Genomic DNA, 17,583 nt, shown 5'->3' with positions numbered 1-17,583 from the left:
ACAGATGGGGTAAACATGCTTTCCCGCATAAGATGCTAACATCTGTGGCTTATTAGATGATTTCTACACATATGGATAAGTGTTTTTTTCAATGGGCACATGGCAGTATTGGCGCAGTGCTCCCAGTACGGGGCTATGCAGAAGGCTGCCTGCCTGGTCTGCCCTGGCTGTGGCACAGGTGAAAACAATTCCAGCTCCTCGACTTGTGCAGAGCACTTGAGCAGCTTTTCAGCTGGGACTGGAGGGGCTGTCACGTCCCACTCAGACAAGGGGGACAAGTGACTCAGGTTTGCAAATCCCCAGTTGGAGCGGACAAGTCGTCTCCAAGTTCAAGCATTTATTAACTACCTACAATGTACTAATTGAACACACGATAATTGGCTAAGTATATAGTTGTGGTGAGCAATATAATATGCCTTCCGTTTCTTAATAGAAAAAGGAAAAGAGGGAGACAGAGGCAATGGGGGAATACAGATCACCGGTCTGGGTTCCTGCGCTGATCCCACCGGCGAGGCTTCCAGGAGGCGGCCGTCTTTTTTGCTGGCATCCATCTTCTTCGCTTCACTGCTCTCTCCAGACGTCCTGGGGGCAGAGGGGGGGCAGGAAGAGGGGCAGAGAGAGAGAGAGCAAGCCCTTTCTTCCCTCCTTTGATTTATACCCACTTTCCTTGGGTCCATCCCCTAGGTCGACCCACATAGCTACGTATCCCATGTACGGGGAGGGGTAAGGTGTTCCATGGGATGATGTCATTAGCATGATCATGTCAGCCCTCATGAGCATATTGAGGGGTGTTAACTTTAATATGCATTTTGTGGATAATGAAGCAAAGTTCGTTCCCGGGACACAGGGCCCTTGAAATCTGCCCAGGTGCCCCAGGGCAGAGCCGTCCTGTCTCCACAGGGCTCTCTCCCCCAGCTGCATGGGGCAGCGTTATCAGCTTCAGCCTCCACAGAATGCACCCAGGGACTCGGAGTTTTGTCTTGCGAGTGTTTGAGGCATTTCTTCAATCAACCTCAACTTTAGCTTTCCCAGGTTGTTTGTCTTAGTTTCTCACAGACCTGGTTTCTTGTCTTTCACCGGGGCAAAGCAGGGCCCGGCACATCCCGGGCACGTTTTGGGACTGCCATACAGCTCTGCAGATAACAACAGCACAGACTCCCCAAGAAAGCGATTTATTTTCCTTTCTGTCCCTGTCCAAATGCCACTCTCCCACGCTGGGGGAGATCAGAGTTACAGCAGGCACAGATGCTGAACCAGCTGGTTTCTTAAGGGATAAAATAATTGAGAATTTGCTGCCCTGAGCTCACAGTCACCAAAGATAAATCCCCCCTCAGCTTTTTCTGTTCCCCGGTGTCAGATATTTCCATCCTGGCTGTGAGAAGAAAGATGACTAGATATATAAGACCACTCTGGGACACGAGGACTTTAAAAAGAGCACTTTAATTTCATAAAGAGCAGTTGTTATGGGAGTGCATTACATACAGGATTACTTTGTTCCAGAGTTTCAAGTACTGCAGGTGCTACTAGTCAATATGTAACGCCTTCCAAATCCATGAAGGCGGAAAAGGTTTCTTATCTCCTTTCCCAAAGCATAAAAGAGAGCTAGTGGTTTTTTTTCTTTAAAAAAAAAATAAAAATTCCAGAGCCAGCAGTTTTGTATCAGCCAGTTTCAAGGAGTAGGAGGAGGTGGCCTCTGACACTCTTTATGTTAACAGCAAATTGTGAAACATTTTGCTCTTAGAAATACACCCAAGATGAAGTCCCAGTGTCGTGCACACCAGGAACAAAACCAGTTGTCATCAGGTCCTCTTAAAGCAACTACAATCTCTGTGCATTTGAGGTAAGCAAATAAGTTTATTCCTCTGATATAAGACAGGGTAGGTGCTTCTGCAGGACTTCTTGTGGCACAGCTGTCCCGCTTGAGCCATCACATGGGAGCTGTGACCTCTGGCTTCACCTTCCACAGTAGAAAATGGAAGCCTTGGAGAGGCACAGATACAATCTGGCAGGTGTTAGTAAGTAAAAAACCCAGTTCTTTAACTTAAGATATTTGCGCATCTCAAATTATTGTGTTGTGGTCATACAATGTTCCTTTTGCTGCAAAAAGAAAGGAAGAAAAAAAAAGGAAGAATGAGTTTGATAAACGTCTCATTTCAGGTAAGGGTTTTTCCATGTTAACTGGTAAACCCAGGTTATTTTTCTTTTAGTAAGTCTATTTGTCTGGCAGAATAAGATGTAATAGTAACGGTGAAATAAGTAATCTGAAATGAATGGTTTTGGTAACATTCCAAGTGCAGACAAGCTGTAAAGATCAGAGGGTGTAAGATGATTAGTAGCTTTTGTTGAACACTGAATTGGGAAGGATTATGTATAAGCGATACCTGCTCTTGTTCTGAACGTGTTTCTTTCTTGCGTATTGTGGTATGTGAGATGGTACCTGTGTCTCTGGAGCAGCCTATGAATTTTAAAACAAACTAAGTGTTTTGAACTAGATCTGTCTTTATAGGTTATTAACTATGGTCTTATGTTTAGTGGACTTGTGAAATTCAAGTTATAATTCTTAAGGGGTGCTCTATCACTTAAAGAGTCTATAGGTGGATAACAATACATCCTCCAGTATATACCTTGTTGATAATGCGTGTCAGAGCTTTTCTATGGATGAGCACTTGGGTAGATTGTGCCAGCTACTGTTTAATGTGCATTAGTATGGTGGTTTAGGTATGCTTGGGAGATGTGCTACTTTTTTGTAAAAGCTTTTTTTTTAAAAAAAAAAAAAAAAGTCAAAACAACCAAACCAAGCCCAACACGCCCTTATGCTGTTTCACTTTTTTTCTGTGTTTGGTGGGATAAATACTGTATGTTCCTTATCCATTCTCGGCCCTATCTCAGGTGTATGTTATCAATTGCTAATGGCTGGAAAGTGTCAGGGGGGTGGATGATTGCAGTGATGGTGTGTTCAATCAGTTAATTGGACTAAAGGCCTGGAACAGACTTCCTAAAGGGGTGGTCGATGCCTTATGCCTGGCAGTGTTTAGGAGGCTTTTGGACAATGCCCTTAAATAACATGCTTTAATTCTTGGTCAGCCTTGAAGTGGTAGGGCAGTTGGAGTAGTTGATTGTTGTAGCTCCCTTCCAGCTGATATCATTCTCCCTCTCAGGTCTTTCCTCGTGGCTGTGGCAGCGTAGTGAAGTGGAGCATACAGGGATAGCTGTGTTCAGGTCATGTCTGCTGCATTGATTTCTTTTGTTTTGGCATGTTGTGAGTGGTGTCTAGTGTTGTTTAGGCAAAATCTGTGGAGCAGAAAATTAACTTTGTAATGACATCTCTGTTTCAGCAGAATTCTGCTACCTGTATGTAAGTTTGTATTTTAAAAAAAAAATGCAGGTATGGATTTGCCTCGTGCTGTAGAAACGGTCCTTGACTGGACTTAAGACTGAAGAGTTGTCTTAATTCTATCTCTTCCGTTCTGTTTCTCTACACCATAAGAATCTTCTAATTACATGCTTTCAGTCTACAAACTGTAGTATCTTAGCATGGTGATGCGGGGCAGGTGTCCACACCCTGACTAACCTGGGTTATAACTGGAAGGAAGGACGAGAGCCAGAAGGGCTTTGGAGTAACACCAGCAGCAGTTAAGTTGTGTTTAAATGCAGGGAGGGAGAATCTGTATTTATTTTAACTGCAGAAAATCTTTAATCCTCTGGTTGAGTTGCTCCCCAGTTAAAAGGCATGTGGATATTCTTGTAAGGTTATTTAATTTGAAGCTAGTAAATTCTTACCGAATCACTATACTGTTAATAAAAGGTATTTTTCTTCTCTTTGCCTGTTTAGCCTCAGATGCAATTTACAACAGCCTGTAAATCCAAGTATTACTGAATGATCAGACTTGGAAACCTACTTTTTTTATTTGGCAATCATTCACTTTATTATATATATACATATTTAAAGTCTGTACATGGTAAAATACAAAATAAAAGCGTTTCTTTATAAGTTACACAATTAAACAGCTACATTTGTCTGTAGTTTAGCTGTCATTTAATTAAAAAAAAAGGAGAGAAATCTTGTTGAGCCATCGTTATATTCATTCACAATAACCTTGGTATAAAACATCCATACAGAGTAAGTGTACAAAATAGTGTACAGTTCATATAAGCTGTGCAAAGACAGCAAAGTTCAGTCAAAAATCAAAGAGGCATATCCACTTTCCTCTGTCCACACCACGGATAGCAAAAGCAAAGTAGAAAATAAGCACAGGACTGTGGGTAAAAACGGTGGGTTAGGCAGTGCTTCCAATAGAATATTGATGCATAAATTAAAATGAAAAACATATAAATATATAATTTCCATTACGCAAGGCACACTTACAGTATACCTTAGAAGTCATTCCAGGGATTTCAATGGGTCTGTTGCACAAGTACCACACTGTTCGGTGTGAGGAGGGAGGCAGCGTTTGGTTTGTGTCCCTCAATAATGTTATTTATTTTTGGAGGAAAGGGTTGCTGGATCAGACCTGTCTTCAGGGTTTTGAAATCTTAACAGTAGCTGGAAATTCACTTGGAAGGTAGTGAAAATGGCCACACCAACTATCCTGTATTTTTTGTTGTTTCTTATCTGGGGGAAATAAGTTTCCCTCTCCACAGGCTCTACCTTCCTCCCTGCTATAAAGCAAGGAGCTGCCTGTTGCTTTCAGGAGAAGGTAACTAAGGGAGCAAATGTTGATTGTTAAGCAGAGAGAGTTATAAAAAGGTTAGCAGATGCTATGAATACAAAAACCTCCACATGGGGCAAAAAAAAATAAGGAAAACCTGTAAGTAGAATGTCTTTCAGCTATGTGATAAAGAACCTGCACTGGAGAAGTACGTGGACGTTTGGGTGGGACATCACCTCTTCAATTTATAGCCCTCTGTTTATTTACATCTTTGCAACGTCCCCATGTGATGGTAGGGGCAGGCAGGGTGATCTAAGAGACCGTTATCTCCTCCTCTTCCTCTTCCCCTTCATCATCCTCTTCTTCTGAGTCTGAGAAGTCTGAAGGTTTGCTGGGGCTGCTAGAATGGGATGGAGAAGGAGACATCTGGGAGTCCAGTCTGTCCCTCAGGTGTAGGTGTTCTGGGGACTGTTGGTAGGTTAAGGGGTGCCGGGGGCTGGGTGGGCACACGGGGGGAACTTCCTCCTCTTCCTCCTCTCCTGAACATTTCTTGCCTACGTCACTGAGGTCTGGGTGAGGGTTGAACTTGGTGGGTAGGGTCTGTTCTCTGCAGCCACCAGAAGAGAGGAGCTCTCTTTCTTTGGAGTTCCTCCACTTCATCCTCCTGTTCTGGAACCAGATCTTCACCTGGGGGGTGAAGCAACAGAGAAGTGAAATGATTCAGTAAAAATGGGACCAGGAAAGGCCCTTTGGTTGCACCCTGAAACCCTGCTCATGCCTGTACCGAAGCTAACAGGAACCACAAAACGTGACCTTTGGGCACCCTGGGAGAGGGGTCAGGGTCACTAAGACTGTGGTCTGTCCTGTCCCACTCACCCAGCTGGGAATCGTGCCGCTCTCCTGGCTCTGATGCTCACGGCTCTAACTTGCTCTGGGCTTGCTCTTGGTGGTTGGCCCTGCTCCCTTTTTCCTCCCTTGCCCTCGAGCTGCCAGGGGGCCCAGCTCCCCCCCACCTCCTCTGCCCTCTCCACCCTGCGCCCCTTCTCACCTGCGAGTCCTTAAGGCCCAGCTTGGCCGCCAACTTCTTCCTATCGGGTTTGCTGATGTACTTCTGCTTCTGGAACATCTTCTCCAGTGCCTTGCGCTGCACGTCGGAGAAGACGGCCCGGCGCAGCATGCCGCGGCGGGGCTTGCCGCGGGCGGCCAGCGGCCAGGAGAAGGTGCCAGGGATGGGGACCACGGTAGAGGCAGCTGCAGGGGGGGACACACAGCTCTGAGAGGAGCAGGATTGGCCCCCACCACCCCCTCCCCACCCTTCGGGTGGGCACCCATCAACCTGGAGCCGTGAAAAGGAGCTTTAGGCTTAACCAAGCGCCCCCCTTTCAGCCAGCGATCGCTGGGATTAGATCTATCAACTCAAACGTGTAAAATGGATCAATAGTGGCCGGTTTTGTTGAGAGATTCAAAGGTCTCCGGCCTGAAAAGGCAAAGCGAGCCGTACCAGCTAAGATAGAGATATAATAAAAAAGCTTTCCCTCCCGCTCAGAGAAGCATTTGATTTTTTTCAGTCGCTTTTATCATTTCAGACGCTTTATTATGCTCGAGATGAAAATGAGGACTTTTCTGATTTGAACAAAACCGCTCCTTTGGATGCAGTTTTGATCAATCAGTATTCATCTTTTTATATTAATCTCTTCTCTCCCCCCCTCCAAAGTTGGAGAATTCAATCCGAAGACATGAAAAGTAACTGCTAATTAGCACATCGCCTGGTTCCCAATGGCATTGGTATGATAAAAAGGGCAGAGTTTCGCCTTAAAAAAAAAAAAAAAAAAAGGGGGGGGGGGAACCTCCCCAAAAGAGACAGAGATGCTAATGAAGCGTGAATGGTAATTGTGTAGTAATGAACTAACAGAAAAAGACTGAGGACAAGCAGCTAACGCCATATATTATTGGAACAAAAGAGATTTACACTTTCAAACTAAACACAACGGCATGCCAGGCTCCTCGGGAGAATACTGATGGCACAATCGTCTCTTTCCCCAAATCATTTTCATTAAATGGACATGAAAAGCTATTTATAAAGCTCAAGTTGTTTTTGTTAGGCTATTCACATGCTGGAGAAAGGAAGCAAATTCCATTATCCGGAGGATGAATGGAAGAGCTTGGGTTATTTTTTTTTCTCTCTCCCTTTCCCTGTTTTCTTTTTAAATTAATAGCTTGTTTGTGTAATTAGATTTTTTTTTTTTAATTGTTCTCTCAGCATTATAATACTTCAGTGCTGTAAGAATCATACCCCCGTAGCCTGCTTTCTCGCCGCGACCATGTCGTTTGAATACCACCGACGGTCTAAACGAGAAGCGCTGAAGTGGGAGACCCGAGGTGACGGAGGGGAGGGTTGGTACGCGGAGGAGGAGGAGGAGGAGGAGGAGGAAGTCGAGCCGTGCCCGCGGTACGCTCGATCCGCCTGTAAACGGCAGAAATCCGGCGGGAGCGGAAAGATTTGGGGGGGGGGGGGGGGGGGACGGGGGGACACGACACACACGCGGCAGGGCCCCAGGGCGGGGAGCAGCGGGGCAGCGGGCGGCTTCTCTCCGCCTGCGCGGAGCGTGGCGCGGGGGCTGCGCGGGCGCGGAGCGCGGCGGGAGCTGACCGCTCCCCTCGTGGTGCTGAAAGCGGCGAGAGGAGGAGGAGGAGGAGGAGGAGGAGGGAGGGGGGGGCTGCCCGGGAGGAGGGGGACCGTGACAATCCCGGCTAATTTGCCGGTCAGCGGGGGGAGCGGGCAGGGAGCGTCACGCAGTCACTGCCTGTGCTAAATCGGGCATCAAATTGGCGCGACTGATGCTCGGGTGTTGTACTCCCTCCAACCTCTGAACTGGAGCGTAACCCCCGCGGGGGGGGGCGCGGGGGACCGCGGAGGTGTTACCGCGCTGCGCCCGGAGAGAGACGCTTGTCAAGACCCACCTGGGAAGTAGGAAGATCTGATAAAGGGCTGGAAGGATCCTTCAAAGTACGGAAAGGAGAAAGTCTTTGGAGGGACGCTCTGCAGCAGCGCAGGGGACGTTTCTAGTAAATAAATAAAATGAAGTTCAGCAGAGGGGCTGGACTCGCCCCGCGGCACGGCTGGGTCTGTCGCTTGGTCCGGGACCACCGCGCCGGGACCTTCCCCCCGCCCCAAAACAGCCGAACTGGGCTGGGAACGCCCAGGAAAAGCGGCTCTCCCTCGCTGGGATGGTTTTGCCAGCGAAGCGGCACCCGGGAGGCCGGAGCGAGTCCGGAGACCCGTCTGTGGGGACCCCCCCACCCCCCCGCCTGCCCGCTCCTCTCCTCCGCGCTGCGGCCGCTCGGGAGGCGGCGGAGCGGGGCCGGCAGCGTCCCGGCGCCCCCCCTCGCCCTTCAGGAAGGGCGGGGGGCTCTGCAGCTCGGTGCTGGGTCACCCCTCCCTTTGCTCTCCCCCCACCCCCGGCGCCCCCTCCCGCGGGCGGTGGGTCCCGGCGCGGCGGGGGGGGCGGACACACCGGGATCGGGCCGCTTACCGGCGCGGGGGGCGGAGGAGAGGATGGCGTTGACTCCAAACTTGAGGAAAGTGGAGTCGCCGCTGGAAGTCTGTGGCGAACAGATCCTCCTGGAGCCGGCGGGGGTGGTGGTGGGGCTGGTGAGCTCCGGCGTCCCCGAGTCCGTCCTGGCCGCCGAGGCTGGGGGGGACATGCTGGGCGGGGGGGCAGTCCTGGGCAGGTAACTGGTGGGTCTGCTGATCCGGATCAAATCTTCCACCAGGAAGCTGGAATGGCTGGAAAAAGCTGACTGCAGCGACTGAGGCAAGGTGAGGGTGGGGGTCGGGCGCAGGAGGCTGGGGTAGACGGCCGGCGGGGCGATGAGGCTGGGGAACATCATCGCAGGGGCCGTCCGCGGAGCAGGGCTGGGGCCGCTCGATTGTTTGTTTGTTTGCTTTTGGTTTTGTTTTCTGCTTTGCAAACCTCGTGGAGTATAAGATCCAGCTAGGAAGCCTGGCGGGGTTCTCTCTGCCCCTTCCTCCTGAACGATGGGTTTTATAGTGGTCAGCCCCGCTGAGGCTCTTTCAAAAGTGACAGCCCCAACAATGGGGTTCAACAAAGTTCTCCACTTGAGCTTCATTCAGGGCGAGCTCCGGGCTTCTCCATTGGTCCGGGGCTGCAATTTATGATTGGATTAGACTTCATAAGCAACCGGGGCACAATGGCCCCGCCACAAAGAAAGTGTAGTCATCAATTTTGCATATTGACCGCCTCTTTGGAATACAGCGCTCCAAAGGCTCCCAGCAGGGTTTTGTTCAGAGGCAACACACACAGGCTAATTAAATGCCTATTTAAAAGTTTCGAATGACATCTTGCCTCGTAGAAAGGGAATTATTTAAAGAAAGCACTAAATTTATTTGCCGCTCCCCTGCTGAGTTTAGGAAATAAATCAATAAATATTCATATAAACTTATCTGCGGGCTCTCAGAAAAGCACGGGTTTTGTGGAATGGAAAATACAAATTAGACAACGTGCAACTCGGCTCTGTTGGGGGGAGCAATGCTCGGGGAGCGGATCCCATCGCGGTTTGAGCGCGTCCTGCCCCCTGCTACTAATACGCAGGGAAATTTGTAGTTGGGGTGATTTTTCTATCTGCCCGTCAAAGGTCCGGTACAAAGCGAATTTGCGGTGTTAAGCTCTGCTTGCAAGATTTGGGCTTGGTGTTGGTCTTGTGTACGTGTGGCTCGGGCGAGAGGCTTGCCCGTAGCGGAACGAAGTGTAAAACCCTGGTGTAGCCGCTGAGAACTCTGCTCCGAGAACATCCCAGCGCTGAACAGGGGCGAGATCCGAACAGCTGTGTGGGACCGGGGCAGCCCCCTCGGGTTCTCAGGCTCTTGGTCCTCTTAAGCTCGTCTACATTAAAAATACTGGAACTCGCTGCCCTCCGACCGCGCAAATGAAGACAGCGTTGTAGCATTTGGATCCTTCTGGCTAAAGCTTGCCGGAGCTAGTCTCGGTTTTATCGGTAGCGGTTGGTTCGACGCCGCCAGATTCACCTGAACTGGTTTTTGATCTGTGCGTGTGCGGAATTTCTGGCGGCGTCTTCAGCTCCCTGCAGAGCCCCGAGTCCCTGGACTTGGGTGCGAGGGGCGAATGACATCGTCTAACGGAAAAGTGGAAAACGGGGATTTTTCTGGCAGAGAGGTTTTGTTTGTGGTGGCAAATATGGAAATAGGCGCAAGTGTAGTTAATTCGCTTTGGAGCTGGGTGATGAAAGCAACTATTGAGAGTGGTTTTACCTGATTTCTCTGTTAAAGACTATAGCAGATGTGTTAAATGTCCTATGTTTTAAAAGCACCCTATTCAGCCCTTTGGTGGGGCTGAACCTTTGCAAGCAGAAGTGTGCAGCTCAACCATGCAGCCTTTATCCTATTAACCATGAACTAACTGTCACCTTCAGCTGTTTTCCCTTTTTACTTTTTAACACAAAGCTTTCTCAAAAATCTTATTAACCAGCTTTATTTCTCTCGATGGTTTTTGTCCGGACGTTTTGTGTTGATTATCTCCATGTCGATGCTTTAACCATTCAATAAAAGTGCATCTGCGATTTATATCACATTAGGGAAGAAAGAAAGTCTGTTAAACCTCTCCCTTGGTTCAAATCAAAAAGTTATTTATTAGAGAGGACGGAATCAGCCCTCGAAATTGTATGATCCTGACAAGCTTTCCCGGTGCTGTACGCCGGCCTCCAGCAGATGAGCATCTGCAGAAGGTTGACTTGGAAGATCCGCTGTCTGAAAGCATCACTTTGAAATAAAACCTCGCTGGAGTTGTTCCCCCCCCCCCCCAGTTTTGTTAATCCTGATGCTTAGCAGGTAAAGAAAAAAAGGGGAAGGAAGGCGCAGGCAGAGCCCAAAGGGCTCGGGGGGGGGGGGGGGGGGGGCTGGCGGGCAGCGCGGCGGCTGTCGGGGGGGGACAAGAGGAGAAGAGGGGGGGCTGCCCCGTCCTGCTCCGGGTTTAGCTTTCCTCTCCCCCCAGCCGAGGCGCTCCGGGGTTCTCAAGCCCGTTTATACACGCAGCTGCTCTCAAGGTGTTATTTAGCAAGCGAGTGGGACGGTAGCGAATGGAAAAAAGCAAAAGGGGCTTTCCCGACAAAATAATTGACTGGCACCCCTCTACCCCGGCTCTCCCCCCTGCTCCCTGCGCTGCCCCCCCCCCGCCCCATCCCGGCATTTCCCAACGCAGCTCCGCCCGGGCTGCTCCGAGAACACTTCGTTTTTTACAGTCATTATACGTTTCCTTTGAGATGATTTACTCCTTTCTTTACATATACATTGGGGGCATTTTGCCTCACTATAGACCAACTGCTGCTAATTTCTCTGGTTTAAAAAAGAGGGTCTGACATTTTCTGGAAGGTTGGGTCAAACGCATGCTGGGGCACACGTGGACCCAGTTCCTTGTGATGCGTCTGAGCACACTCATAAAGAATCCCTTAAGCACCACGGCAAAAGGGACTAGACATCTATTGAAAGGGAAGATAGACCATAAGAAACCAAGAAATCAGACGAAAGGATCTTATTTTAAGTGATCTCCTTTGGAAGTTTCTTTTCAAAGGCAGTGATCATTTAAGAGAAAGGGAATTCTAATGTCTCAGGATAAAACCTGTGACTAATGCCGTTTGACCTATGCTCATGCCGTTTTGTGCTTCCTGCCATTCAATTTAATGTCGTTATCTTCAAATTTATTTCTTAAAAGTCACTCACTTTCTTTGTCGCTTAAAAAAAAAAAAAAAAAAAAAAGGCGGGGGGGGGGGGGGGAGGGGAACAACCAACCCTAAAACCACCGGGAGCGGGCAGGGGGGGCAGGGCTTGAAGCCTGCGTGTGTCCCGGTCCGAGGCTGGTAATCCGCATGAAATTGGGAGAGCCGGCACTTCAAATCCCGAGGCCGAGGAGCTCGCCCGGGCCGGGCCAGCGCCTCCCCGGGGGCGCGGAGCCGCGCCGGCCCCACCGGCCCAACGTCTCAATCACCGCCGCGGCCCCACGCGGGACGGGCCCCCCCGCCTTTCCCGGGCCGGCCCCGCAGCCAGGTGAAAGCCAAAACCCCCCCGTCCCGCTCCCAAGACGGGAACCTCTCCCCTCTCCCCCTCCTCCCTTCGCCCCGCGGCTTCGCGTTCTCCCAAGCTGCGGAGCAAGCGTGTGGATGCGCGTTTTGGGTTTGTTCCCTTGGTTTTGTGCGTATTTTGTTTTTTTGTTTTTTTTTTTTCTTTTCTCGAGGGGAGCGGCGGCGGGAGGGATGCTCCGTCCCCGGCGTGTCCCCGCTCCCTAAGGATGCTCCCGGCTCGCCGGGGGCGCGGATGGAGGCTGCGGGGGCCCAGCTATATTAAGACACCTAAGGCTTCACCTTTAGAATTCAGGCACAAGGAACAGTAACTGTTGGTTCGTTCAAAGCTCTTCTAGATCCCTCCTTTTCTTGAAAATCCTTCTATTGTGCCAATCAAGCAGATGGTTTGCAGGAAATATAGCTTGGCCCCAGTGACCGAAACTAATTTTAACTAGCTTTCCAAGCCTGGCACGTTTGTTTTGCTCTTACAAAATAGCTAAAAAAACAGCTGGCAAGGGTGAATTAAACCCATTAAAGACACATTTATAAGAAATTATATTCACATAGGTTGGTTGAAACCCCCCTAAGAGGGGAGAGATGAGCGCATTGAAATGAAAATGTCCCCGAACACACTACCCTCCTTAACATCGCCTGAGAGTCTCAAAACATTTTACTAAATAGATTAACTTGACTATTGTTTCGCATCACATTTATCAGCTTCATTAAGTGAATAGCTGAACAAATATATTACGCATGCATGAAAAGCTCTTTTGGGGGCTGCCTTATTGTGTCCTCAGCCCTGACAGGTGGTTAACTGTGTTTCTCTCTCCTCTCCCCCCCTCTCTCTCTGCGCAAAGAAAGAGGGATCTCGGGCAGAGCGCGCAGCCCAGACTTGGCAAAGGGACCTAGAGGGGAGAGTTACTTTCTTTTCCCTCGCCATTCATGCTGGCCAGCCTAGAGTGCACGCAGCCTGAAATGCAACCAGATGATCTGATCATGTCAAAAGTAATTAACTTTAGTTTAGTCTCTGTGTCTTGCTTGCACTTTACTAACTCCTTCCAAGCCTGGTTAATTTGCATCCATTCTTCCAAATTTGATTATTTTTGTCCACTTCATCCTTTTATCCTTTCCCCAACTTCCACCTTTGTATTTTTTAAAAAAATAATCTGGGGTCGAACAATCCCTCTTCTTTCTTCTCCACCGATCTCTCTAATAAACAAACAGCCACACAACCTCCCTAAAAACAACTCCTTTCACGAGCTAAGATCTGCACATTTTGGAGAGCTAGGATTTGCAACATGCAGCATGATGTTTTATTTGTTGCCTTAATTTCATGATTATTTAGCATGGTGGAAACTAGCTGGGAATTGGGCAGTGGCTGTTCGATTCTCAGATGCTGGAGGCCAAGGTCCTGCTTATTTCGGTTGTGGTCTCTGTCCCAAGAGTTTCCGAGTTAGACTGTGCAGATGAAGCATGGTGAATGAGAGAACATGATATTTTCCCTTTATTTTCTCCAATGCCTATTTCTCTCATTTGACTCAAGTAGGTACGAAGAATTAAAAATCCTTTTGTCTTTCAAATCGGGTCTTAAATCTACGCCTACCAATTCACAGCAAACCAAAGTGGTGATCCTTTGCTTACAACAGTAGCAAATTTCTCTGCTCACTGGTTCACTGAAATCTCCAGACAGTGAGCAACTTTTAAGTGCTGGGAGTTGAGGAACTTTTCCACTCTTAAAGCCCCAGTTCTCTTCCCCATTCTCCTGGCTATGACAGGAAGAACAACCTCCCTTGGAGGAAAGGAATCTCTCAGGGCACTTCAACAGGAGAATGAATGTGTCCTGGGGCAGATTTGGGCAAAGGTGACACTTTGCTTTCTCCTTAAACTGAGACCCCCGAGTCCGTGCACTCCCTCCATGCCTGCCACAAGAGCAGACACAATCTTTCAGAGGATGTTCTCCGCCCGCTGGAGCAGTGCGTAGGGGGCTCTGTCTCTTGGGGGAAGAAGAACAGAATTAGTATTTAACTACTCTGTAGGATTAAATCGGGACCTTCGCTTATTTTTACACCTCTTTTTAAAAGGGTCGGACCTTTAGCCCTCAATCCCTCAGCTTTTACCATGCCAACCAACTGACACTGCACCTCCTTGGGGCATAAGCCTCTCTGGAAAGGTTTAAGAGAGGCTTGGAAGTGAGATGCCGATGAGAGCCGGGGTACTTGGAAACACTCTCCCCAGTGGAAAGTCTTCCCTAATGTAAGTGCTGGTGGCGAGTAGCCAGAAAGGTAGTGATGGGCTGAGAGGCTCATTTTGCTCCTTCTAGGTGAAAATACCTTCAGATGCTGTGATCCAGCGGGGAAGATGGCTGTCGCGGGGGATTCCAGGTAGGCGGCAGAGAGTTTTTAATGAATCAGTCACCTGAACTGTGGTGTATCGTCCTCTCTGGAGATTCATATTGATCCTCCTGGCGCAAATGCTTTGACGATGCAGGCATCAACTTCTTGGCACAAACTTACAGTTGTAAGATTATTCCTGATTTGAAGGTGTGGAGGAATCTTATTCAAAACTCAGTGTTTTTCTCTCCGAGTCCAATGAGAAGGTGCTGAAGGTTCTGTTGGCAGTGATTAACCTATGGATCTTTTGGTGGGACTAAAAGCCATGTGATAAGGCAAGACGAGAAACTCAAACACACTGTAATAGCAAGAAAAAAAGTGCAAAATTTCCTTGCTGGAATACTGCAATGCTCTTACAATTGAAATGGGGGAATCTCTTAAAAAAAAAAAATAAAAATTGTGAGCTCTGGGTTCTTTTTAATAACTTAATTCCCTGGGAACTTAGTGATTTCACCCTGGAAGCATTATACTGGTGTCCATTGAGGCAGTGGATTCACAGTTACATGGTTCTCTTCCAGACCCTGCCCTAACCATGGCTATATTCATGTCTGTAGGTCGCTGGCAAGCTGTAGTGCATCCATGGAGGAAAAAAACCCTGTGCAGGCTTCTTTGGAGAAGGTGTAACACTTGTTTTTTTATTTTTCCAGAAAGAGAAAGCTATTGGTATGGAGTATGTTTGTTTGATTTCTGGAGCTCTGACAAGGAGAGGGCTGATGAGTTCTGTCCCATGAGAAATGAGTTAGTAAGCACTGGTCCCTGTGCTCTGCTCCTGGTTACTTTGTGTAAATTGGAAAGTCAGATGAAAGAAGGGAACTGTATTTCTGTTGTCTTTTGGGGATGCTTTTTTTCAAGTGAGGTGCTTCAGGTAGACAAAACTGAAGAGAATAGAGCAGTAATGCCTGAGGAGTGAACAGCTTCATAGTCTTATGCATCACGGACATCCCTTCAAGATTCTCAAGTGTAGGTCTCTAGATTCAGGATGACTGCCTCCATGCAGGACCAATAGATTTTGCTCTGGATCTCCACTCATGACAAAGAGTTGTTCTCTTTAGAAAACGTGACTCACTGGAGAGACTAGAACAGGCTTGCCCTTCTTCTGGGCTTTGCTTTGCAAGCAGCACAGCTTTGTGATGTTCAGAGATGAAAGCTCTTCCATTTTGTCACCAGGAAAAACTGGTGAGGTTCTGATTTCCCTTGCACATGTAAAACCTTGAAATAACAAAGACCAGAACCTTTCTCATGAGATCTTCCCCACCCTGTAGAAAGTGCGTTCCTTCTCAGAGCATTGTGTTACCTTCTGACAAACGAAAAGTGCCTTACTTGTTTTCCACCAGCCAGGAGATTGGATAGATAGATGGTGGAATGCGCTGCCCATTTATGCCTGCAGCTTTCTGAAAGCAAACGGAAATATCTAGGACTAAGGAAAGTGGAAGCATGTAAAGAAAGTTGTAGAAAAGCTTTTCCCCATGCCTTTGGCCTGAGAATGTTGCTTGTTCTGTCAGGGCTGAAGTCAGGGGCAAAACTCATGCTAATTTCAATGCAGTGGGGTTAAGCCCTAGAAGAATTTGAATGTACTTGTCTCCTTTCAGTACTTTGTCAGGAGCGTTTTGATACTGCAGGGGGAAATATCAAAGACGAATGAGGTTTAGAATTAGACAGCCAGGATGTTTGAATGGGATCTTCATAGTCTGAAATAGGTTTTCTCAAGTTTCTTGTCGTGCCTGTAGAAATGAGAATTACTTAACAGAAGTAATGTTTTAGTGGTCGCATTTCACATTTTTGGCTCTCATCATGACATGAGTTTTGTCTTTTTTTTTCCTCTCTGTTTTTCCTTTTCTATTAAAAATGTACAAGGGTGGAGAGCATCAAATCTTGTACCTCTAGAAAGGTCTTTAGAGATATTGGATGGGATTTAGCATTTAGACTTGAGGAAGTCTGGTAAGGTCAGGTTGTTCTGGCACAGGCCATGGCTCTCTTCGAGGATCCAAACTCTTGTTGCTACTCATCGGACCCAGAAAAGTCAGGAGAGAGGAGGTTAATAGAGCTTCAAGCTACATTTGCTCCAGATTCATGGATGTCTTGGGATAAGTGGTAGTTCTCTACTGTCTTACATAGTTCTGGCTTAGGTCTTAAATGGAAGTCTATTCCCTCACCTATCAACATTTTTCAGGTTTTCCCTAAAGGTATCACACGAATAAAATTGTCTATTCTTCCTTTTTGCTGAAAGTTTACTGCTTCTACAGAAGAAAAAAAAAAAAAAATCAGTGAAGGTGTATGCATAGAGACAGGACTAAATTGCTGCCTTGGGTCAGACCCTCTCTCAAGCAGCAGTTTAAGCAAAGAGGCTGAACTTCTGCACCGGGGGAGTTAATGTCTGGGCCCTTTCCCTGCTGCTGTGCTTATAGTAGAATCAGGAGGGGGTAGGACAGTTACTGAAGCATGGAAAAGTTTTCATTCATTGCTGCCTGTGACAGCTGTGTGTACGGCAAGTGTCTCCAGATTTGTGAGAGGAAGAAAGGAGAATGTCCTCTTGTTATCTTCTGCTATTTCTACAGTGTCCTTTAGCCAAACAGAAGGCTTTTTGATCTCGGTTCTGATGCCCTAGCCCTAATATTTCAAAGACTATTTCAAGAAGGATGAAATAACCATGGTATTTACCAGGTGTACTGCTCTGGGCAGAAGGATCCAGTAGTCGGATATCTCTCTTTAGAAAGTTAATTCCTACAAGGTTTGCATCTGGTTTCAAGCTCCACAGTACAAAATGGGACTGACTCTGGGCTGGGCTGAGATTAAAATTCAAAACTGGGGTATTTGCACTCTGGGCAGACAGAGCAGGACTGTGAAACAGTCTCATCATTTCCAAGAAAAATGCATAGGCTTTGTGTGAAAGCTTTAGGAAGATCCTTGTCTTGACTTATTTTCCCTTTGCCATCAAATCTATGTGAGTGTAAGCCTTTCTCTTGAAGGAGCAGGTAGGGATGATGTGCTCTAACATCCTGCAGCTCCTTTCCACCCCGCTTTTGGTGTCTCCAGGAAGCCAGTACCTTTCAAACTTGGTCTTTGTGTTGGGGAACTGACTTCACTACACAACTGGACTGTCTGGCCACATGGAAAAATCCATAAAGACAGACAACTAAAGTCATCCTCCTGGACTGGGGACTTTTCAGCTCTCATGCCAGGGATCCAGGTTGTCCCCTGGAGCTGCAGCCATGTGGCCAAGAGGACTATCGTGCTTCTGCCCCAGCCTGCTCACTGTGAAGGATGTCCTTAAGGCAACAATTACATCTCTAAGTCTCTAGCTTAGATGTGTTTTAAGCAGTGCTCTCCTGAAGAGCTGCCATTAAATCATACCGGGTCTGTTTTATGACGTATTTTCAAATGAAGCTTTCTTTAAGCAAGACAGCCAAGTAATGACTTATATTTTTATAAGAATGTGTACTTTGTTTTATTTT

General features: G+C 47.7%; 1 protein-coding gene across 1 annotated transcript; it reads right to left on the bottom strand.

Annotated features, from left to right (window-relative positions):
* Positions 1 to 4,961: 4,961 nt before the first annotated feature.
* On the bottom strand, positions 4,962 to 8,540 carry DBX1 (developing brain homeobox 1). The gene is made up of 4 exons (XM_074918576.1): positions 8,183 to 8,540; positions 7,611 to 7,712; positions 5,698 to 5,900; positions 4,962 to 5,336 (listed from the first exon to the last, which is right to left on the bottom strand). Exons 1-4 carry the CDS (start codon positions 8,538 to 8,540, stop codon positions 4,962 to 4,964), a joined length of 1,038 nt encoding a protein of 345 aa, XP_074774677.1.
* Between the last annotated feature and the right edge of the window lie 9,043 nt (positions 8,541 to 17,583).

Source organism: Athene noctua, chromosome 14 (genome assembly GCF_965140245.1).
Source record: "Athene noctua chromosome 14, bAthNoc1.hap1.1, whole genome shotgun sequence".
In the NCBI taxonomy this organism is placed as follows: domain Eukaryota; kingdom Metazoa; phylum Chordata; class Aves; order Strigiformes; family Strigidae; genus Athene; species Athene noctua.
This window is presented reverse-complemented; position numbering and strand designations above follow the sequence as displayed.

Coding starts and splice junctions, on each gene's coding strand:
- DBX1 (XM_074918576.1), bottom strand. CDS start 8,540: ATGATGTTCCCCAGCCTCATCGCCCCGCCGGCCGTCTACCCCAGCCTC. Junction 7,713..8,182: donor CTCCTCCGCCCCCCGCGCCG/GTAAGCGGCCCG, acceptor TTTATTTACTAG/AAACGTCCCCTGCGCTGCTG. Junction 5,901..7,610: donor CAGATCTTCCTACTTCCCAG/GTGGGTCTTGAC, acceptor CCCCCCCTGCAG/CTGCCTCTACCGTGGTCCCC.